Source organism: Phaenicophaeus curvirostris, chromosome 19 (assembly GCF_032191515.1).
Source record: "Phaenicophaeus curvirostris isolate KB17595 chromosome 19, BPBGC_Pcur_1.0, whole genome shotgun sequence".
In the NCBI taxonomy this organism is placed as follows: domain Eukaryota; kingdom Metazoa; phylum Chordata; class Aves; order Cuculiformes; family Cuculidae; genus Phaenicophaeus; species Phaenicophaeus curvirostris.
The window spans coordinates 14470135-14492341 of NC_091410.1; the positions used below are offsets into that span (position 1 = coordinate 14470135).

At 48.8% G+C, this 22207-nt stretch overlaps 2 protein-coding genes across 2 annotated transcripts; both read right to left on the bottom strand.

The window, feature by feature from the left end:
- Window positions 1-209: 209 nt before the first annotated feature.
- Window positions 210-9230, bottom strand: JPT1 (Jupiter microtubule associated homolog 1). Its single transcript, XM_069872501.1, has 5 exons — window positions 9101-9230; window positions 6626-6768; window positions 5901-5998; window positions 4055-4082; window positions 210-1168 (listed from the first exon to the last, which is right to left on the bottom strand). The coding sequence occupies exons 1-5, from the start codon at window positions 9154-9156 to the stop codon at window positions 1020-1022; spliced, it is 474 nt and encodes a 157-aa protein (XP_069728602.1). The 5' UTR covers window positions 9157-9230; the 3' UTR covers window positions 210-1019.
- A 5566-nt stretch (window positions 9231-14796) lies between these two features.
- SUMO2 (small ubiquitin like modifier 2) lies at window positions 14797-20794 on the bottom strand. Its single transcript, XM_069872506.1, has 4 exons — window positions 20628-20794; window positions 19532-19663; window positions 16480-16551; window positions 14797-15453 (listed from the first exon to the last, which is right to left on the bottom strand). The coding sequence occupies exons 1-4, from the start codon at window positions 20646-20648 to the stop codon at window positions 15391-15393; spliced, it is 288 nt and encodes a 95-aa protein (XP_069728607.1). The 5' UTR covers window positions 20649-20794; the 3' UTR covers window positions 14797-15390.
- Between the last annotated feature and the right edge of the window lie 1413 nt (window positions 20795-22207).

A 22207-nucleotide genomic window follows, 5' to 3' on the forward strand; every position in this document is an offset into this window, starting at 1 on the left:
ATTATCTACATCAAACCATGTTCCACACTTTCTGCTCTAGAAGGTAAGAGCAAAGGGAAGTCTTTCTCCAGGGGACGATGGCCCAGGACGGCGCCCTCAAGCCAGGTGTAAGAACTCTCCTCCGCTGCAGCAGGGTGAGTTGGTGAAGACCCGAGAACTGAGAACAAAGTCAAAAACCAAACTCACGAAATAAAACCCACACAGGAACACACTGCTTCAAAATTTCTATATTATTTACTTTTAAGCAACAGTCCAGCTTTGTGAAATTACAACACACACTTTGAAGGATGAGATTTTCTCCTCATGGTCAAGCACCAGCATGATCATGCACAGCATTGAGTCAGTTGTAAAAAAAATGCCCTGTATTTCAGATTTCTCTCTGTGATCCCCTCCACCTTGACAGAACAAAGTCTGAATAAATCCCTTCCCAGCACCAGGCTGGCAGCTGTGATCATCAGCCCTCGATTTGGCACGTACCCTGCTTCGGAGCATTCCAGGATCAAGATTGTATGTGTTTTAAAGGCAGCGCGGTGTACACTAACCACTTGGATTGATATGGCACAGCAGGGCTCAAGGCATTTACCACATGCAGTCGATGAAACCTTTCAGACACCCAAATCCCACACGTGGAGGAAGGGACTGCTCTCGCTGACCGTGTGCTGGCCCAGCTAACCAGGATTCTAGACCCTAGTAAAGCTAAGGGGTTCTACAAATTGTGAGTACAAAAGCCCTCTAAGCACACTTAGAACCGATCTACACCCCTCTGATTTACATTACTACGCTTCGTAAAGCTTTCCCGTGCCTATCACTAGAAAACACTCATGTCACTTCCAGCAGATCTGGGGGAAACACAGGACAGAAGTGGAAAAAACCCTTGATCTCAAAAAAAGATGGAGTACATAAAGTGCTTCTTTGCAACGAAAGAAATTGGAGATGTACAGTCAGGCTCAAGTTGTGCAGTTCACAAGCATGGGGAAAAGAAACAGACACAAGTTCAAAACAGTCAGGAAGGGAAAGGATTAACCAAGGACTAGGCTGGACTTGCCACCGGGTGGATTTCTCCTGGACGGTGCAGGTGCTGGTGCTACTGGGCTGGGAACGGGTGCAGCAGGCAGGGACTTTTCTTCATTCTGACCTGGGGCAGCTTCTACGTCAGCCTCAGTGTTTTCTAGAAGAAAAGAAGCTTTTAAAGTGTGTGATGTGGATGGTGACAGCCAGGCGCTTTGCCGGCTTAGACAGATCAGCTCCTCTGAGCTTCCTCTGGGCTTACAGACCCACTCAGCGCTGCTGTAACAGCCGTCAGGATGGGCCCCGGCCCTCTGAAGTGTTTTTCAGATCAACTCTGAAGCCTTGCGATTCACTGTCCACATCAAGGGCCACAGTCTACCCCAGTCACAGGCAGAGGACCCCAGCAATTACATTTTTTTAATGAAAAGCAACTTAAGTTTTGTCCCTATTCATCTGTGTGTGACAGCAATAGCTCGCATGTGAGCTGGTGCTGGAACCCAAATACAGGAGCACCAGGACTTGTAAGTGAGAGCTCAGATTCCAACCCCCATTCCCAATTTCATAAGGAGAGGGAAGAGTTATCTGACACACACTTCTGAGGCTTCACACAGAACAGACAGGGGAACACATGCATGGGTAGGCTCCGATCGTACATTCCCCAGAAAGCACGATAGTTCCATCTATTTTAAACACTTCTGGATAACCACAAGTGGAGACAGGACACAGGAGGAATTCTTCACAGGAAGCACTTTAGATACTGCAGCAAATTAGCCAGGTACCTGCTTTATCAACAGTTCAGGAGTACAGCACACACATCAGCACCTCATGCCTTTACGGATAAATGCCACCAGTTATGAGCCAAAGGCCCAAACTGGCATCAAGCAGCCCCCGATGCCTGGTGGGAAGAGTGGAGCAGAGCGTGCTGCGAGCCCTGTGCAGACTGAGCCTCATCTAACAACTGCCAGTTCTTGCTCTGGAGGATTCAGTAAATAGCTGCACATTCGCCCTCATCACCACCTTCCTGATGTAGCAGAAATTGGCCGTATTCCCTCTCCCCAAGCCTTCTCTCCAGCTGCAGTCACAGCCACTACAGTCTCTCCTCACAAGGCAGCTGCACACCTCCCTACCTTTCTCATCACCTCCCTCTGCTCCTTGTTTGCCTCTGCTACAACCTTCCGATTCCTCCGTTTCAAGGATTACACTCACGATCCAAGTCCATCTAAGAACTGAAGTGGTAAATGCAACAGGACCAGAGCAAATATTAAAGGCTTTCCCTTATCTGAAAGAGTAAAATCTCTGAAACAGCTTTGTGCTGCGAACCACTGGAAACTGCGATGCACAGAAAGGAACTACAGCTTCTAAACAGGAAGCAAGAATGTGGCAGCAAGAGGAACACGTTCTCTTCCCCTTAACAGAAGTGATTAATAAACACCTGACACCTACCTGACGTTTATAATTCGTTACATACAGAAAGTCATTTCCAAATTCAGAACAAACATTTTTTTAATGATGGAAATCCAAAGAATCCAGTTACGCTGTGAACTCGTAAGCAGACAATTTTTACCTGGAGGGGTATGCACCTGGCCCCTCTCAAATCCCAGACACAGCTCCCCACATCAAGTACGAGATCACAGGGTGAGGGGTGGGATGTTCACCGCCTCTGTCTGCCACCCCGCACTGCACGCTCCTTCCCGAACACCAGCAGTGCAAGTCTAACATCCAAACATTTGCCTGGTCTTTTTATTTCATCTTCACAAACTTAATTTTTCATCACGGCCACAGCAGGAAACAAACCTCGTTACTTTCCAGTAATGCTTCTTTTTTAAAATCACCTCCCACATACACTTACTTGGTACCAGACAGGAACTTCCTTCACTGCCACTACCAGAAACAAACCGAAAGCCAGCAAATGTGATACCAGGGAGGGACTTGGTTCCAAGAGCCAGGAATACCAGCTCGTGCTGAAAGTTTCCATCAGCCCTGCTTTGGCTTCCTTCCACCCTGTCTCCACCTCCTCAGGGCTGCTCACAGGCTCCCACCCGACCCCACGGGGAGCTGGGTTAAACAAATACCAGAGAAGCTGCAGAGCCCTCAGATCAGGTTACTGCTGGTATCAAACCACAGCCGCCTCCTCGAGGCATCAACTCTGAATGCCTGCAGTGCTAATTAAGATCAGACAGACATGGGAAAGAAACAAGAAAAGAAGCCTTTACGGTTTGATTAGCCACAGTAATGTTGGACTCCTAGAGCAGCAAGGATTATTTTGGGTATAGCTACCACTGCAGAGGTGGTTAAAACCATCGTGGGAAACTTCAGCCCTCCCAGCAGAAGTCTTTTCAGGACAGGAGCTGCTAATGGCTTTGTGTTCTCCCCCAGCTCCTGGGTGTTGAAAGTCGCACTTAGGAAGTACAGGTCAGCACCTCCCATCAGGAAGTTGGCTGTTCTTATGGCAAATCCTACAAAGGAGAGATTTCCAGCCTCACAGCGAGAAAAACCACTTTGAGGTGAACCCATGCTGCTAGGGGAAATGCCCGTTTGAAAAGGGCAGTATGCACACACACTGCCTTGGCAAGAGCCAGCATTTAAAAGGGACAGGAACCCAACAGCTCATTAATGCCAACACCTTGAGATGCAGGAGCTGGAGCTGATTATTTCTGTGCATGTAGTGTTTGCTGTGTGAGAAGACAACAGGAAGGAGTAAATAGCTAAACTAACACCCACTAGGCTGACTGTACTCTTCAGTTATCAGCTACTGTCAGTCACTGAACTCTCTGTGACATGGGATCCAACTTACTTCTAGGGCTTAAACCCTGACACCAACTGCTGCTGGCAAAATAAACAAACGGGACTGTTCTCCTTGTTAACATGATGATTGCAGGCACTCTCCCATTTCATTCCACATCCTCTGAAGTAGTGAGGTCACTTTACTGACTCGATGGATCAAACTCTCCTCATACCTGATCATTTATACACCCTACATCCTCCTTATTTCAAAGTACCTGACTGCAAAGGGCTGTTACTGCAAGAGTCTGAAGGAATTACTCACCAGAAGCTTCACCACCAACATCTCCTCCCTGGAAGAGAGAGAGAAACACGTTATGTCCCACACAGCACAGTGCAATCCCCCTCCATCGAGGGCACTCGACACTCCATGCTATGAGCACAGTGGTCGCACGCTGCTCTGTCCACCAGCCCTTCCTGGGCAGTGGAGCCAGGGAAGCCCTTCAGACCCGCAGCGAGCTCTTAGGGACAGATACCGGAGCAGCGCGTGGGGTCTGCAGATTAACATCAGGGATTTGTAAGCACCAGTTCTCACAGAGCGACTCATTTCATTTCACCAGCTGTTGGGTAAACTCACCCAGTGTCCTTTTACAAGTTTAAACAGACAAGCACTACAGAAGCAATCCTGATGGCCCCAAACACGTGGCATGTGTTATTCCCACACTGGGAAGGAGGCGGGTGGGCAAGAACATTTTATTATTTTCCTGCCAAGCAAGAAAGTTACATTGGAAGCAATGAGCAATAGTTCAGTGTCCTGTTCTTCCTTCCCACACCAAATGTTTATCTGTTAGCAAGGCCAACGGTGTTTGTTCTGTACAGGATAATTCACTCCACTTGCAAATCTTTAGTGATAAAAGTTTCCTTCACTACATAAACAACTAAACCTTCTTCTTACTGAATCTGTTCACAGGCTGCAACTTGACACAAAGACACAGGAAGACTTTCAGGAGCAGCCAAGGCATGAGGTTTTCCCAAGTTTCCTAGATTTGACATTGTTAATTACACAGCGAAACGGCAGTCCTCAGGATGTAAATGCACAGAAACTCACAATACATCGCCTTCAGTCTCAGGTGGGGGCACAGTGCATTAGCTCCAGCTTCTGCTGTTTGGAGCTGAAACTACTGCATAAAATTAAAGCATTCCACATTGGAATAAACTGCTTGCAAGTCAAGTACCACAATATTTAATACAATTAAGTAGAAAACAGAATTAGACTTAACGGTTTATTTTTGTTTTCTGCAGCAGCAGCTATAAAATTTATCTCATTTACATTTTCTACATTGGAACAAGACTTTTCTGCAACAAACAACAGTTTTGTGGCTCAAAGCACCCATTAATAACAAAATCGGTTAAAGTGATTATTTATGTCAATTACCAAAATAAAACTTGCTGTTCATAACCCATGAGGCAAAAGGCACCTGCTGCAACACTGGAGATCAACCCTTTACATACCTAGGCCTTTCCAGAAAGCCTAAAGCTGGAGACCTTTAAAGCGCAAGGTTTCTCCCCCACACATCCGTTGGATTTGTTTCTGTGAGCGTAGTCTACCCAAGGTCCCCTTTTCTCTAAATTCAGAGGAATTATTACTGTTCATCCTGGTCTTCCCATTAAATGAAATCATGCACCTGGCAGAACCCACATCAACACTAGAGACCACCCTCCCTGTTGCTACCAAGTAGACAATTTACACAAGAAGTTACATGTCTTAAAGACAGTAAAGACGTAAAACAGGCATTTGAGCTACTGAGGGGTCGGGATGTGAAACAAAGAGCTTTGTCAGCCAACAGACCCATAGTTTATTGTAGGCAAGTACTGTTTGTAAAGTCTGTTGAAGCACACAGCTGCACATGTGGCTGAAGCTGGATTTCACACTGCTTCATTACTGTCTCATCCAGGAGAGGAGTTAAGAGCTGTAGAAAGTGTGGGCCTCTTGGAAAAATCCAGCTCTCGTCAGCAATCTGCAAGACTATTGTGTGGAAAAGAAAACCTTCAGGAAAAGAACAGCTCAAAATCCTACAACGCTCCCAGCCGTGTGAAAATGGGTGATAAAGCCATCGCACACAGAGCACAAATTGTCTCCTTATCAGGCTTCTGGTAGTTAACGTACTGACCTTGGGATCTACAGAGTCTCCATAGTTTGCTTCAGTTGAGCTGCTCCTTTGTGGTCCAGAGGATTCAGAGTCTTCTCTGATTTCACCTGGCTTAGCCCCTACAAGCAGAGATTGTTTCTAATCAGGTTGCAAGATACACTTACTGGGAAAGCAGATCACAAATAGTCAGCGGTTTGGGTTTTGTTAGGGATTTTTGTTCATTTTTTAAATTAAAGCTTGACTTTTTCTAAGATGCCCTGGTGCTTCAGATAGTGTCTCACAAATCACTCCTGCAGCCGAGGGCGTTGCTTGCACAGATGGAAGCCAGGGTCCCGAGGCCATCGGTACTGCAAGAGCTCTGAGGATAGGGAAGCTTAATCCCAGCTGTGAGCACAACACAGAGCTAAGCTTCCCCTGATTAATCAAGGCCAATCAGTGCTGCTCCAAACACTCAGACACGAGTTTGCCTTACTCTGACTGATTAACTTGGAGAAATTGCATACAAAATACAATTCCCTTACAACAGCTTACAACAGCTATGTCCAAGACTTGCATAAAAGCCTTCTGGAAATAACTCAAAATGAGAAATAAAAAACTCCCATGCAAGCAAACATCATTACAGCCCTAAATTACCCAGTGGGAAGCAAGTTTTAGGTTCTACCCTGAACCACCAGCAGCTGCAGGCTGACAGAAGAAATGAATCAATGCACACCTGCAGACCTGGGAACAAAGCGCTGGGTCCTTACCTGACGGTTTAGCCCAGGAAGGTGGGTTTTCCTCAGGAGTGCCAAAGATGCTGGATGCCATCTTGTTCCTTCGCACAGGCTGTTCTGTTGGCTCATCAAAACCCAAGGAGAAGTTGGACCCCCCGCCCGGAGGACGCAGCACTCTGGAGAGAGAGTCAGCTTTACAGCCTCACACATACCAGACTAAGATGTGCTCCAACACCTGAAACGAGACCACTAAGCCCAGAGATCGTTGCTGGCCCTTGTAACAGGCACTCACAGGGGCTAAGCTCTCTCCAAACAGACACGACACAAGATGACTGCATCACACATTGGCTTTTACCAAAGGACACCAACTGCTGCGCCTCCAGCGCAGTGCGAGCTGTAGAGGCGAGGCCCTTGCCAGGCACCCAATCCCCACAGCTTCTTTCTTCAGCAATAGTTACAACAATAAAATACCCCTGCACCCTGCTTGTGTCCTTGACTTGCTGTCAACAGGAGCTGCTGTGACCAGTCTAAGCCAACAAAAGAAGTACATAGGCACATGCAGTTCCAGCTGTTTGAAGAGCACCCCACGGAGGGTAACAGGAGTTTTCAAACTGGCAGCACCGCAAGGACTAAAGCTTGGCACGAGCTGGAGCACTGGTTGCCTCGCTGATAACTGGAAGCTGCAGCCTTGATTTGTTCCATTGAAAAAACCCTTGAGCCCACAGCGCGCCACCAGATGAGACTTAAGAGGTGCAGTTAAACCGTTTTAAGTTAGACTGTTATCAGGAGAAACACATGTATGAAGCTCCAGTTCTATAACCCAAACCTAACCATCTCCCATTACGACAGACAGAAGAAGCCTGCACAGTACTTTGTGAGCTGTATCACGGTTTGCCTTCCAGCCTTCACAGATTAACCAAAATTAACAGCAATAAAAGAACTGAAATGTAATTTTTTTTTCATATCTCATTTTCTCTGTCATGAGATACTTTCCCTGTTGCTGTGTTTACTGAAGAGACAGAGAAAAGCCAGAATAAAAGGTCACATGAGAACTGTCATGATCCCTGGAGATGCGAGTGCTCCAGCAGAGCTGGGCTTTCAAGACATCCAGCTCACCCCAGTAAGACCAGAGTGAGCTTGGAAAAGCACACGCTTCCTCTTCTCTTCAAACGGTTTAATAGTTTGAACTTTGCAACAGAAAGAGTGCACAGTTTGTTAATGCATCAAAACAGGAATCCAACACGAAAAACATGCCTGATTTCACATCATCACCATCAGCATCCAGATTTCTTCAGACCTCACAAAGGCGGTTGGCACAGGTCTTCAGCGTTACTCAACTAGCAAACTACATCTCCTTACAAAATTCTTCTCCCAATATCTCATTAGCAATGCCCAGCTGCTAACAGGAGGATCCCAGCCAATTGCAGAATGCGTTTTAAAAATCCACAAACGTTTTTATGCCTTGCTTTGTCTCCTTTCCGAACTGAGGGCTATGGTACCATGGTCCTGAATCACTCCGTCATGCCCTTCTCCAGAGCAAATGCCCCATATAGCAGGTTTATTATCTGAGTCACATCTGTTGCACTTACTGATTTGAAGAACAGCCTGTTCCAAGGAAGGGTTATTCCCACATCTTGGATCACTTTTATTTTACCAGAGTAGTGAAACCAGCAGTCTCTTAACAGCAGTTTCCACTGACAGACTTAATGCAATTAACAGAAGAGCCAATTGAAGAGAAAAAGCCATCGCTCAAACTGTTAAAGAGAATAATCCCTCCCTGCCAACCTCAGGGAGAAGCTGAGATTGCAGGAGAAGCCTCCCAGCCCCGAGATGTCGTAACGTGCTTCATCAAAGCCACATTTAACACTGCAAGCGATGCACTGCTCTTAAATTGCACCCGATACCCAGCAATCCAGACTGGAAACTCACACACAGCTCCAGGACACAGAAAAATAGCTCCTGTAAAAAAGCATAGAGGCTTTTTTTTTTTTTCCTTTGTTTTGAAATGCACCCTTTTGGGGACCAGGCTCTGGCCAGGGAGGTGGTGGAGTCCCCACCCCTGGAGGGGTTCAGAGACAGGTGGAAGAGGCGCTCGGGGGCGGTTCAGTAGCGGAGAGGCACGGCTGGATTTGATCACAAAGGGATTTTCCAACCAAGCAATTGTACGACTCCAAGCTAAGCGCCAACAGGAATCATCTGCTTTGTCAGGCCAAACCCTTCCAGGAAAAGGCACGACAGCCTGCAAACCCGACAGGGTCGCGTCCGAGGCAGCTCCCGCACGATCCCTACCTGCCGAGCCGCCTTTGTTCCCAGCCCGCAGCCTCCCCCCGCCCCGCGGCTCCCGGGAAGGGGTCTCCCCCCACCCCGAGGGGCGCAGACAATGGATCCCGGGCCGCACCCAGGGCGGGGCCGGGGCTCGGGCCCCCCCCGAGGCCGCCTCCCCTCTTTGTTCGCAGCGCCGCGACTCCCCGCGGCGGGCACCGGCTGCCCCCCCTGCCCTTGCCGCACCTGGAGCTGTTCCTGCCGCTGGGGTCCATGCCCGAGAAGGTGGTGGTGGTGGTCATGGCGGATGAGGCGCGAGGGGAAAAGACAACGGGCTCCGGGGAGCGGCACCCGCCGCCACTGCCGCTACCGGGACCACCTGCGGCCGCGCCCGCCCCGGCCGCGCCTTATATACCCGCCCTAAGCCCCGCCCACCGAGGCTCCTCATTGGCGGGTTCAAACCCCGGCCCCGACGCCCATTGGCCCGCGCTGACGCCGCTCTACCCTTAGCCCCGCCCCCGCTGGCGACTCTCTCTGTGATTGACAGCGCCGGCAGCCAATGGGCGCGCGGCGGGCGGGGCGCTCAGCCAATGGGCGCGCGGCGGGCGGGGCCCCGCCCGCCGCGCGCCCATTGGCTGAGCGCCCCGCCCGCCGCGCGCCTTTGGCTGAGGGCGCTGCCGATCGAGCCGCCATTGGCTCAGCCGTGAGCGAGCCCAGACAAAAGTGGCTCCATAGACCGTTCAGCCTAAACCTCCCCTGGTGGAGCTTGAGGCCATTCCCTCTCGTCCTGTCCCCTGTCCCTCGGGAGAAGAGCCCAGCTCCCTCCTCTCCACAACCTCCTTTCAGGGAGTTGGAGAGAGCAATGAGGTCTCCCCTCAGCCTCCTCTTCTCCAGGCTATACACCCCCAGGGCCCTCAGACTTGTCCTCCAGCCCCTTCCCCAGCTTTGTTGCTCTTCTCTGGACTTGCTCCAGAGCCTCAACATCCTTCTTGTGGTGAGGGGCCCAGAACTGAGCCCAGGATTCGAGGAGCGGTCTACTGGACCGCTCTTCAAATGGAGTTTTAATTCTACTTGCCTAAATGAGACAGAAGGGGGAAGAAACTCCACACATCTATTCCATCCATCCCTCCCAGTCTGCGCTAAGAACAGCCTTTTTTAATCCCTCAAAACGCTTTTCCTTAGAAAATATTTATTTTTCAGTCGGGAAAACACAGCCTTTTTTGTGCTGCTCCACCACTTGAGTTCAAGTGTCTGAATTATCACCAGTCTTAACAGTAACACAACTCCGGGAAGAGCTGAACTTCTAACACTTCACAAACAGGACCACGGTTATTTTATTTTCTCTCATCTAGGATCTCCTAAAAAAATATTGTGTAAAAATTTCCCCCCGGTCACTATTCAGGTCCCCGGGGAATTCTCTGTTGCATCACATCTTTCAAGAGGTAGATTAAAGGGAGATTTTTAAGTAACATGACACAGTTGTTTTAATTCTATTATCCCTTAGGCTTGGGCATTAAGAAGGCAAATGACACCTACTCGCATACAGGTGAGCATCCGCTCTCTCGGGAACCTTCAAAAGTATTCTGTCATCTGAATGCTTTTCATTCAAACCCACAGGATTTGACTCTTAAATTTGTACCCCTGAGACACATGCAGCTGTCAGAGTTAAGATGAAGAAAAACCCGTTCCCTCTGCCAAAGCTAGTTTTAACATGCAGCTTTTAAATTCTACACCTTCCGCATTTCCAAGGGACCGCGCTGATCTCAGCGCTGGCTACAGGATGCCCCGAATAAAAGCTGCTTTGCTGATTATTTACCTATAACAAGATCAAGGGGTTTACAAAGGGGACTATAGAAACTGGGCTTATGATCCCTCCTAGGATGATGACATTTGACCAGAATGATCCTCAGCAGCTGTTTGGAAACCTCAGACACCAAACAATTCCACCTGTCGTTGGAATTCCTCCAGCAACGAATGCAAAAAGCATCTGGAAGTCTGAACAGTCCAGAAATGCAAGGGTTAGGCAAGGAGAGATACCATTGGTTTGAGAGTAAGCCTCAGCCTGGCCATCCTCCCAGGACCAAGGGTTCTTCACGCCGGCCTCTGCTATTTATGGCAGCCACAAAGCACTTGCTTTTATTCCAAGCACATAGTACAAAAAAGGATGTTTTGATTGTCTTGTCTTCTCTTCTTTCCTCCATTCACAGCTGAAGGTAAAAAGCAAGCATCAGCCAATAAATAACCCTTGCTACAACTGGACTTGCAGCTGAAGCAATGCATGGTGGAAGTTCAGAAGACCAGTATCCCACAGACTCACCCGCCTGTCCGACCGAGCAGGCGCCGTGAGCTGCAAGAGCTGCACGAGCTGCTTTGGTGCCTCGCCACATCTTCCACTGAAGTCTGCCCCCGCGAGTTACCATCTAGGAAAGAGGCTCCAATCACCACATCCAGACTCCTCGCGAAGCTGCAGAGATGCAGCTCTGAACAGGGCGGGCAGCTCACACTGTTCTTGTCCAGTCACCCAGTCTTACCAAGTCTGACAGTGTCCTCCTCAGCGGAAGAACAGACAAGCATCACTGGAAATCAGCATCCTGACAGAACCCTCAAAGACCTCCTTTCATTCCACCTTTGTCTCGTCCGAGGTCGCCCAAACTGTGAGGTTTTCTTAATCGAGTGATCCACCAGCTGTGCTGTAATGAGACCTAGGGGCCAGATGCTGAGAGGCGGATCCAAGCCACTAAAACCAGCACAAGAGTCATCACCAAGGGTTCCACTCTTCCCATTGTCCCTGTTCCCGCTGCAGCTCCTCGCCAACCTGCACACTTCTGCCTTTCTACAGCCCCACCGGAGCCTCAGCGCTGCCAGGATCTCTGCTGAGAGGGAGCCACCGCTCCCACAGCCCCACCAGCCCAATGCCATCCCACCCGCATGAGCTGTAGTTCTTCAGAGGAGAGGAAAACCCTTGCCCTCACAGGGACTCAAACCATTTCATAAACACAGCTGGGCCTCCCAGCATCTCCGTGTAGGACTGAGACCACGAGTCCCATGCTGCTAGAGAAGAAACCAGCAAATCTCCAATTAAGCACCTTGAAGGCCAACCAAAAACAGTTAAACGGGGATCAAAATCCAGTCTTTCATCTCCTCTTTCCCCTCACACCCCTAACCACCAGGGAGAAAGGCTGCACTACCAACGCGTGCCGACACTGAGTACGAAAAAGCAAGATAAATTAGAGGATTACGTTATTCACCATCAGCACACATTCAGTTTGGCAACCGGTTAACAGCCAGAATGAACAAACCTCAATAATCCAGAGAATTAAGTGTATTAGATTACTGGGGTAATGTAATGTAAGAATCATTCAAGCTATTTAAACGCTTTTGGAGTCTCTATTATTACCCCACAGCAGTCCATCGCACCAGTGACACAACTGTATGGAAAAGCGGCCACAAGCTAAAATTCTAATAACAATCCTTCAGTTTATTGTTCACTTCCAATTTAATAGATGATGGTCAAGAAAACATCTAGTTTTTCATTTTTAGCTTTGAAAACAAATTGCTATTCCTTAGGAATTCAGTTCTTTCTGACTAAAGCACCGAAAGTGTAATTTCTTTGAGCCTGTCACATTACTCTCCTTCATTAATTTTGCAGCAACAGTCACAAAAGAGCTAGAACCCAAGGACAGCACTCCTGTTACATCATCTGACCCAGAAGTAAGGGAGCAGAGGCTCTAGGAAGGACTGTTCTTGCCAGAAAATAACCTGGCTTTGACCATAACCTTTGCGGAGGCCGTGTCTGTTGGGCCAGCGCGATTATCTGACAGCAGCAATCACCTCAGCACTAAAACACATGTTTTTTTCTGTTGAAAACTCCTCCATATGCCCGTACAAGAGCGTCTCTCCCATCACCCCTCAGAGCATTTCCTACACTCCTGGCAGTTCAGTGTATTCCGTTTCAGAGGGCCTCGCGCTCTCAAAGCCCTTCTGAAGCAGCATCGCAGGCCACCGACACTGATCCTCCCAGCCCTACCAAATGGCGGATCTCCCCACCCAGGCGCTGATTTTCAGGCGTTAGAGGGTTCCCCCAAAACCAGCAAGTGCTCCTCACTTCAGCATCAGCTGGAATTCTCTCCAAGCCTCATCTCTTACAAGATGTGAGAAACAGACTTCAGGTGATCGACGTCTCGCCATTTTTAACAGTCTTTTGCTAAAGACCAGAGAGAATTCCAAATGATGCCAAAGTACAGAGCATTTCCAGGGCTGCCACATCAATTCCAAGGCACAAGCCTAGGGTTTCCGTTTCTGCCCAGGAGAATTTTGGTAAGCTAATCCAAATTCACATGAAGTGACCTCACTTTAGCAGTGGAACATTAGGGTATGAGAACTGGCTCACAACAGATGAAGCCCCACGCTACTGGCTCAGGAAGTTAAGAGCTTGTTTTTTGAAAGCTCTGTACCTGTCACCACACCAACATCACCTCAGGAAAGAGAGAACAGCGGGCAAGAGCCAACAGGGAGTCTGGGGCTGAAAAAAAGCTGTGCTTAGGGAGACCTCACCCATTCTTCAGAAAGTAAAGCAAGTCCAAACATCTTTTTTGGCCAAACCAGATAAAGGCAGCGTTCCCCGAGGAACAGCCTTGGCATGACACTAAGCTGAGAGAACTCTGTTACCAGCGGCCTCGCGCGGTGGAACCGCAAGCTCTCCAAAGCAGAGCAATGCACTCCATGTCCCACCAGCCACACATGCTGATATAGATTCCCCCTCTCCCCTTGCTTTTTCTAGGCCTTTGTAGGTTTGGATATGAAAATGTGTGTTTGCTAGAGGGAATTCCAATCTCACAATATAGTAGAGAGTCTGCAAGATACAGAGTGAGAGATCTGCTCAGCAGGATTCCCTAGAACTCAGACAATGGCACACAGATCATATTCCCCAGCTACAGAGTCAAAAGCCACTACAGAAACACACGCTACGTTTCTTCTGTCCCCGGTAGATGCAATTACTGTAACATCAGAAGTGTTAAATCCACAACAGAACTCAATCAATCATTGTCCACCAGCTGAACGCAGAGCAAAGCCCGCCCGGCTCCAGCCCGCACAGCCCTCGCATGCAGTAATCCCTTCTGGAATCAACCGCGACAAGAACTACCAACAGAGTCAGCTCTGCCAGCAAGTTCACAACTGAAAGGGCAAAAACATATCACAAACACTACAGAACATGAGATCATTCCCAGGAGACCAGAGAACCAAGGAGCTGCTGAGCAGCCAGGTAAGTAATCTCCCCTGAACACTCACAGGTTTCATCACCACTGCTGAACGTCCTCATGAGGAAAGTCAGAACAGCTGCCCTGTGGGAGAGACTCGCATTAAACATCGCTGTCACCGGCTCCCTCCTTCAGGCCCATTCCCTTTCCAGCAGGAACACTGCAGCAGGAAACCAGCACCTGGAATCCCCATCGCCAGAGCTAAATAAACCCACAACCAGAGCTCCGTTGTTTATTTTTGCTTTACACTTCCAAGTGTCTCCCTTGTCACACCATGGCAAACTGGTTAACAACAGTATTTGCCCTCTTTAACGTTCACATCAAAGAGCATTCAAATAGAGTTTGCAATAAGCTGTTCTAACAACATCCATGTTTATGTTGAAGACCTGACAGAAAGAACTCAACTCAAAGCCTTGAGGGAGCAGCCCGGCAGTTTGCCTCATGGAACACTTTTGGCCTGGCAGAACACATACACATACAAAAAAAAACAAACTCCAAGACAAAACTGCCTTTCGTTTCCAGTTCCTCCGCTGACCTACCAAGGTCCCAAGGAAGCCTTTCGGTTCCAACGATCCTGACTGTAAGCGAGGATCACACTTACTTACCAGGTTGGAAGCCAAGAATTGAGAAGCATGAAGTGCTGAGTACTGTTACACCACAGAAAAAAAAGAAAGAGAAAACTGGTTATTTTAAACAAGAAGTTTATTTAAACAACAAGACGCTTTACTTGAAGGGAAAACTATCTAGGAACATTTGTTTTTTAGAGTAATTTACCCCTACTTAGACAGAGATTGCTCTACATGTAACAGCTACGTACAAAAAAGTTATAAAATTGTCCTTGGTTTTACAATGATAAAAGAAAAACATTGAAATTATCCAATCAAACAAGGTATGCAAGATTTTTGTTTTTAACAGTGAGAGCAAAATAACTTACTGGAATATAAAGATAAAAGTAGAAGGAGCATGCCACTAACGGAGAGAGGGGCATTTTCACAGAACCAGTTTGTTTTCCCACCCCATCTCCATTAAATGTTGATCAAAACATACCATTGGCCATTTAGTTAAAAAAAATATGCATTATGTCTGTGCACATACACCAGTTACTTTATGTACAATAGAAGGAATAGGAAAAATCAGAGAGAGAAGAGAGAAAACTATGCTGCAGTAGTCAGGATGTGGCTGAACCAAGTCTCGTTTGTCTAACTGTGAGTGTGTTGCCTGTGGTAGCACAGTTCTGGAGAAGAAAGTAGCAGGTTCTTTTTTGTGTGTGTGTCTGTTTCAGTAAACTCCTCCTGTTTGCTGCTGGAACACATCAATTGTATCTTCATCCTCCATTTCCAACTGCAGCAGGAGAGAGAAAAAAGGCGTTCAGCTCTTCTCAGGTACCACTGTAGGCAGGGTTGTTCTTACATCTCCTGTCTTCACGTTTACTTTCTCAAGCAGACCAGCCCCACTCCCCTCCACCACCACTTTGTGCACTAACCTACCTCACCAAACGCAAAAGCAAAGAAAAACAAACTACATGGGAAAACAAATGCCGTGATAGCTGTCGTCCTGCAATGAGCCCTGGTATAACTTCAGTATAACTCACTGATGAGAGAAAAGCACCCTGTTGGCTCAACTGTCAGTATTCCAAGTCAAAAAGTTGCATAGATTGTGACCATACAAGGCACATTCTTTGAAGCAACGGCTTAGAAAATACAGACCTAGCATAAACTTCCTACAATAATAAAAAAAAGGTCCCTTATTTTGTAACAAATGCCTCTGAAACACATCCAGAACTGCAGCACATGGGAAGGCTGATTAAACACAGCAATGTGGAGCGGTGCAGCTCGAGCCACAGTGAACCCTTCGGCTCATAGAATGGCTTTCGCTTAAACCAGTTACAAATGGACAACCCAAATCGCATTCAGTCATTTTATGCTGCTCAAACAGAGCTTCACATTACAAAAAACCAGAAAATTACTTCTGTATTACAAACGCAAGTTTGCAAACAGGATCTCTGATAACATCCTGCAAGCTTTAATAAAAAAAATAAAGCCACTGCATCAGGAAAAACTCAATTTTTAACTTACCAATTGCACCTCAGAGCCACGACTCAACAAAGTGACAGTTTTACAGACCCATCTCTTTACGCTACACCCCATTTTATCACCACAGTGATCCAGACTTGTTATTCAAAACACTAAGCAAGTCTGAGATTCCATTTCTAACAATTCTAAACTAGTTAAACCAAAATAATGGTAAGAAAAGTTCACGTTCTACCACTCATCCACACAATCACAGAGGTATTTTGTACGAGACGGAAGCATCGACTCCTGCAGCGCGTTTGAAACGCAGCCCTTTAGCCCAGCCTCTGCCGCTTACCTGTGCAGGTGTGTCTGTTTCATTAATTGGCTGCCCATCAAACCGGAATCTGATTTGCCTCATTGACAACCCCTGGACAAAGAGAAGGAACGCAAAGGGAAGTTGAGTCTGGTGTGAAAGCACTGGTGAGCTTTCTCCCAAAGCCACCATTCATGAGGCAGGACGCAGCTCTCACTCTCGCCTCCTGCATTGATTCCAAGGCACTGCACTTCAAGCCCTCGCACTCTGGCTCCTGTTAACAATTGTGCTGCGTCCAGCGACCCGAGAGAAGCAACAGTGCCCCCACCGACTGCGAGTTATCAGAGCCGCTTCCATACACCGCCCATCCCAAAGGCCAGGATTCTTACGGTGCTCTGGAATAGTACCAATAATTCACTTAAAAATTAGGTGAGCCTCTTTGGGTAACATGCGACAAGCAGTAACACTCAATGCTCCTTTTCAATCTTCCCAACAGCAAAGCCACTCCAATGTGTTTCCCAGAAATGCAACCCCCACCTCTGTCCTTGCAACAGTGAGGAGCAGGCAATGGCCACTCTGACGATGAATTCGTACCAACATGAAATGAATGTATCGAGGTTTCTCCACACACAGTTGGAACTCTCAAAAAACACAGGAAACTTTCACTTCCAGAAGCTACTCTGTTTCAAACCGGCACTCGTCCACCACAACAGTCCCTTTGCTGGCCTCGCTTGAGCCCCCAGATTGGAGAAGCTACCTGGACAGCAACAGCCCCTTCCACGAACACACGCCTCCCATCCACACGCACGCCGCGCTCTGCACGAGGATGAGCGCAGCTAGAACCAAGGACCTCAGCAGCTGCTTCTCTCCCAGTTCAATCCGCTCTACAGCATCTCAAACACAAGCAGCCTGGTTGGATTTGAGATAAATCCACTGGAATGCATGGTGCTGCCTTGGCTGCCCCCTTGGCACCTCAGAACTGGAGAAGCAGCCTTCCCTCAGCCATGCAAGAGCAGAGCTAACGTACCAAATTAACCTAGCAATGACTTCTGAGAAGCTATTTGTCAGGAAAAATATTCTAATAAGGAACATGAGCAAAGTTTTTGGTACCACTTGGTAATTCCTACCAAAACGCCATCTGCGGCGCAACAAAGGCTGTGTGGTGCTTGCTTAGAGCATTGTCTGAAGGAAATTGTGTGGCTGAGCCTTATGGCAGCAGCAATCGCTGCACAGCAACATTTGGTTTGAGCTGCTCTCTCCGACACTCTGTTTCTTAAAATACACATCTCCCGTTCCAAGAGCGTTGGGTTTTTGCAGGTTCCTGACAACTTTCTGAGCTGAATAAATGCTGTCTGAGAACACACTGAAAACCTGCGCCGTGGTGAGACCAACATCCACATCCATGTGTTCCGTGGATGATTTTTTCCCCTACTTGCAATAATCAAACAATCTTGATCTTCTGAACACGGCATTCAAGGTTTAGTTACTTCCATTTTAGGTCTGTACAGGCAATACACGATTTTCACTCATCAAGGCTGCTGAATTCTCTCCTATATGCAGCTTCCACCTTCCCAAAATTAAACTGAATGTCCACAGCTTAAAGATTTTAAAGCTAGGAAGACAAACAAAACCTGACTTCTTGAGACATGTGGTACAAACATTGTTACACATGGTTTGAGAAGGAAGCATCAAAGAAATAAAACTTAAAGACAAGTCCATCTCCACAGAAACATCCTTTGGATGCCTACCAGCTTAAAACCATAATCAGAAAAAGGTTTCCCATTCTCAAGATTTATTATGTTTTCTCCTCCAACTCCCACCTGTGCTTTTGCTGTTGCTTGCTTTGTTCTTTATTTTAAGCAGCGTAGAAACTGAAGTGGAAGGTTTTAGAATCTTAATTTTGAGTGGGTTTTTTTCCAAGTAACTGAAGAACAAACGATCCTTCCAAAATCATCCTTCCCAGAACTTTACAGACAATTGACCAGACCTCAAACTCCCCAAAAGAGCAATAACTGCACTTCACATTGGGAAATTTGTGATTTGCATGCTGCAACGCAAGTTTGACAATGTGAGTGTGACAGAGGCAGGAGAAGGGAGCTCACAGCTTCAACACTCACTCATTCCTCCCCAGAACACTCATACAGAACATATCCATATGTTCAGCAAGAGATGATTTTCCTAGTCTTTATTTGTGTAGCAAGGGCGAAACCAGAAACATTACACTAGTCTGTATGAAAATTAAGAGTTTGTTTTCCTCGGTGGTGAAAGTTACCTCAATATTTCATACTAATTTTATTGTATTCGATGGTATCACTGAATAGTTGTGTTTTAAAAAAACCCTTCTCCAATTCCAAAAGTTTTTGTAGAGATGGAACTTTTTAAAGGCAGGCAGTCATTAAAAAATTATGGAGAGCAGAGACAAAATGTTCCTCATCAAAAACTTCAGAGGGGAGTGCTGAAGGCACCACACTCATACAGGTACGTTTACAACTGCCAGTAGCAGCCCGCAGCCCAGCTGCAGCTCCCACTACACCAGCAAAATACATTTTTTTTGTCCTTCAGAGGATTAACTTGACAACCAGGCCATGAGGAAAAAAAAAAAAATAAAGCTCATCATTAAATGCACAAGCTGCTTCCCAAGCTGGACAAAACATTTTTAAACTCTGAAATACTGACTGATACCCACATATTGATACAATACTAAGAGGATAAACCAGAAGTCTCGGACCAGACTAAGAAGTTACTCAGAGTTATAAAAATACCCCCCATTATTACTCTCCTCCCTGTCCTGAGCCCACGCTGCAGGTTCCCTTTTCCACCCTGGTATTTCTGAGCAGCAGAGTAAGAGTTGCCTCCCAAAAGCCCACACCTACAGTGGGGATTTCACAAAGATAACAACAGAGCTTTATTTCACTCGTTTCCTGCCGCTCGGCTCCATCACAGATCCTAGGAACAACGCGCGTTCCCCAGCACAATTAGTTTCTGTTAAGCCTTTATCACTTCGCACGTTTCGAAGGTTTGAGACCTCCTCTGTCCCTGCGGAGCCCGCTCTCCCCCAGCCCCGCCTCTCCCGAGGCCCGTCCCCGAACCCTACCTGTCGTTCGCAATAGGCTTTCATTAGTTTGCTAAGTGGTGTGTGCCTCTTAATCTTAAACTGCACCACAGACCCATCTTGCCCTGCCACCTTCAGATTAATGTGGTCATTGTTTTCAGTCTTCACTCCTTCCTGTTGAGGAAATAAAAGAGAAAAAAAAAAAAAACACAACACTTTTTAAAAAGGCATTTAACGAGAAGCCAGCATTTTACCAAAGTGCAACAGGTCATTAAAAAGGTGGTAATAAAGATATTACAGCCGTTTCCCAACTTCAAACTTTGAATTAGGAAATAAAGGTCAGTACTTTGAATTTGAAAATAAAGTAAAAAGCCACACAAAAGAAAAAAAACCAAATATTAGCTATATTTTTTGAGACCGGGTAACACGCACGTAGCAGTGAGGAGTTACTAGGCCAGCTGTTTTACAATGAATTTTAAGTTCTTTCTCTAAAGGGCACGCTAATAGTAACGCGCTGCGATTCCCAATCAAGGAATGAAGTAATTTACGTTATTACAACCGCGGCCTCATCCACCCGCCAGTCTCTTACTAAACCTCAAACTTTCTCCGATCAGCTGCGGCACCTCTGAAGCAAACTTCCACACACTTTAAGAAGGCCGCGCTGGGGAAGGCGCCCAGATCCGAGCGGAGCTTTCTCCTTCAGAAAAAAAAACCCTTCCAGCGGGCTCCGAGCGGGGTCCCGGGCCCCGTTCGCACCTTTGTGTCCCCGGGGAGCCACGCGGCCGCCCCCGTTTCACCGCGTCGAGGCCCGGGGGCGGCACGAGGCGGGCGGCGAGCCCCCCCCCCAACCCCCTTTCCGCCTTCCCCGCGGCCGGGAGAGGCGGCACAACACCGAGCGATCGCCCTCCCCGCGGCCGGAGGAGCGATTCCCCGCGCTGCCCCGCAGAAGGAGGAGGAGTGTGGGGAGGAGGAGGAGGAGGAGGGCGAGGAAGGCAGCGGCGCCGCCGCGGGGCCGGGCCTCTCCGGGCGCGGGCGGCCTCCCCGGGGCTCCCCGCCCGCCCGAGCCCGCGCAGAAAATGGCGGGGGGGGGTTAGACGAAGAAGAGGGGGGGGGGGGGGGGGAACACGCGCGGCCTCACCTTGGGCTTCTCGTCGGCCATGGCGAGTCGGCGGGGAGCGGGCGCCTCACAAAAAGGAGGGGGCGGACAGGGCCGAGCGCGGCGGCGGCGGCGGCGCGAGCGGCGAGGAGCGAGGGGAAGGCGGGGGGGCCGGGGAGCGCGCACGCAGAGCCGCGGGGACGCGCCTGGGGCCGTGCGTGCGCGCGCCCGCAACCCCCCCTCCCCCCCCCCCGCGCGGGCTCCGCCCCCCCCCCCCCGCTCCCCGCCGCTTGCGGCGGGGAGCGGGGGGGGGGCGGAGCCCACGCGGGGGGGGGAGGGGGGGCGCGCGCGCGCGCGCGCTCCAGCCGTTACATAACGCGCGGGGCGGGGCGTGCGCGCGACACCGTGCGCGCGACACCCCCCCCCCGCGCCTTCCCGCCCGCGCGCGCGGCGGGCATTGTCCTCTCAAAATGGCCGCCGGGCCCGCGCGCCAGCGGCTCCCGCACAGCCCTCAGACGCCTCGGGGCTTCCCCCTCTTCCCCCTTCTAGGTTCCTCAGAGCCAACGTGTGTTTCTGAGACTGCTGGGCTGGTGGTGCCGCCCTGAAAAAAAAAAGGCACCTCGAATGGGGTTTCCAAACGGGGTGGTTTGGATTGTCCGGCGAGCTGAGGGGAGCGCCTCAAAAATGATACAAATAAGAGGGTGTGTGAGGAATCATGGAATCACCAGGTTGGAAAAGACCCACAGGATCATTGAGTCTAACCATTGCCATCAAACGCTAACCCACGTCCCTCAGCGCCTCGTCCATCCGTCCCTTAAGCCCCTCCAGGGAAGGGGACTCAACCCCCTCCCTGTTCCAGTGCCCAATGAGCCTTTCCATGAAAAATTTTTTCCTAATGTTCAGCCTAAACCTTCCCTGGTGCAGCTTGAGGCCGTTCCCTCTCATCCTCTCCCCTGATTCCTTCAAGATTCCAGTGGAAGGGAGGAGGAAATTGTCAGGAACTCCAGAGATTTCCCTGAGCAAGTCCCCACAAAACCAATTCCCAGCCCTTTTTCCTCAGCGTTTCACAAGATTCCAGTGGAAGGGCAGACGAAATTGTCAGGAACTCCAGAGATTTCCCTGAGCAAGTCCCCACAAAACCAATTCCCAGCCCTTTTTCCTCAGCGTTTCACCCACCACCATTGGGTGGACGAGGCGCTGAGGGATATGGTTTAGTGTTTGATAGGAATGGTTGGACTCGATGATCCGGTGGGTCTTTTTCAACCTGGTGATTCTACGATTCTATGATCATCTGCCACCGTCTCTCTGCAGCACAGAGGTGGAAAAGAAACACCACAGATGTGGCCCTGGTCAGTGCTCCAGGGTCGGGTTTAGCACAAGGCACTGCTCCGACGTGGTCACGCACACGACGTGCCTCCTGCTCCGTTTCAGAGCAGTTCCAAGGCAGGATTTGTCCAGGACGAACCAACTGAAGAGAAACTTAACTTGCGAGCAAACACAGCCCGCTCCTCTCTGCGGATCCTGATCCCCCTCCTCGGCCTTTTGTCACATCGTTCACCTCCCTTCTCATCAGCAGTATTTTGTTTTAGTGGAATTGTCTGGGAATTGCTCAAGATGACAGG

Bases quoted from the DNA above. Each gene is read 5' to 3' on its own strand.
- SUMO2 (XM_069872506.1), bottom strand. From the start codon at position 20,648: ATGGCCGACGAGAAGCCCAAG. The intron at 16,552-19,531 runs GTAGGGTTCGGG...CTCTTTGTCCAG, and splicing joins AAGCCTATTGCGAACGACAG to GGGTTGTCAATGAGGCAAAT. The intron at 15,454-16,479 runs GTAAGCGGCAGA...CTCCTGCTGCAG, and splicing joins AAACAGACACACCTGCACAG to TTGGAAATGGAGGATGAAGA.
- JPT1 (XM_069872501.1), bottom strand. From the start codon at position 9,156: ATGACCACCACCACCACCTTCTCGGGCATGGACCCCAGCGGCAGGAAC. The intron at 6,769-9,100 runs GTGCGGCAAGGG...CTCTCTCTCCAG, and splicing joins AGCGGCAGGAACAGCTCCAG to AGTGCTGCGTCCTCCGGGCG. The intron at 4,083-5,900 runs GTCAGTACGTTA...TCTCTCTTCCAG, and splicing joins GAGACTCTGTAGATCCCAAG to GGAGGAGATGTTGGTGGTGA.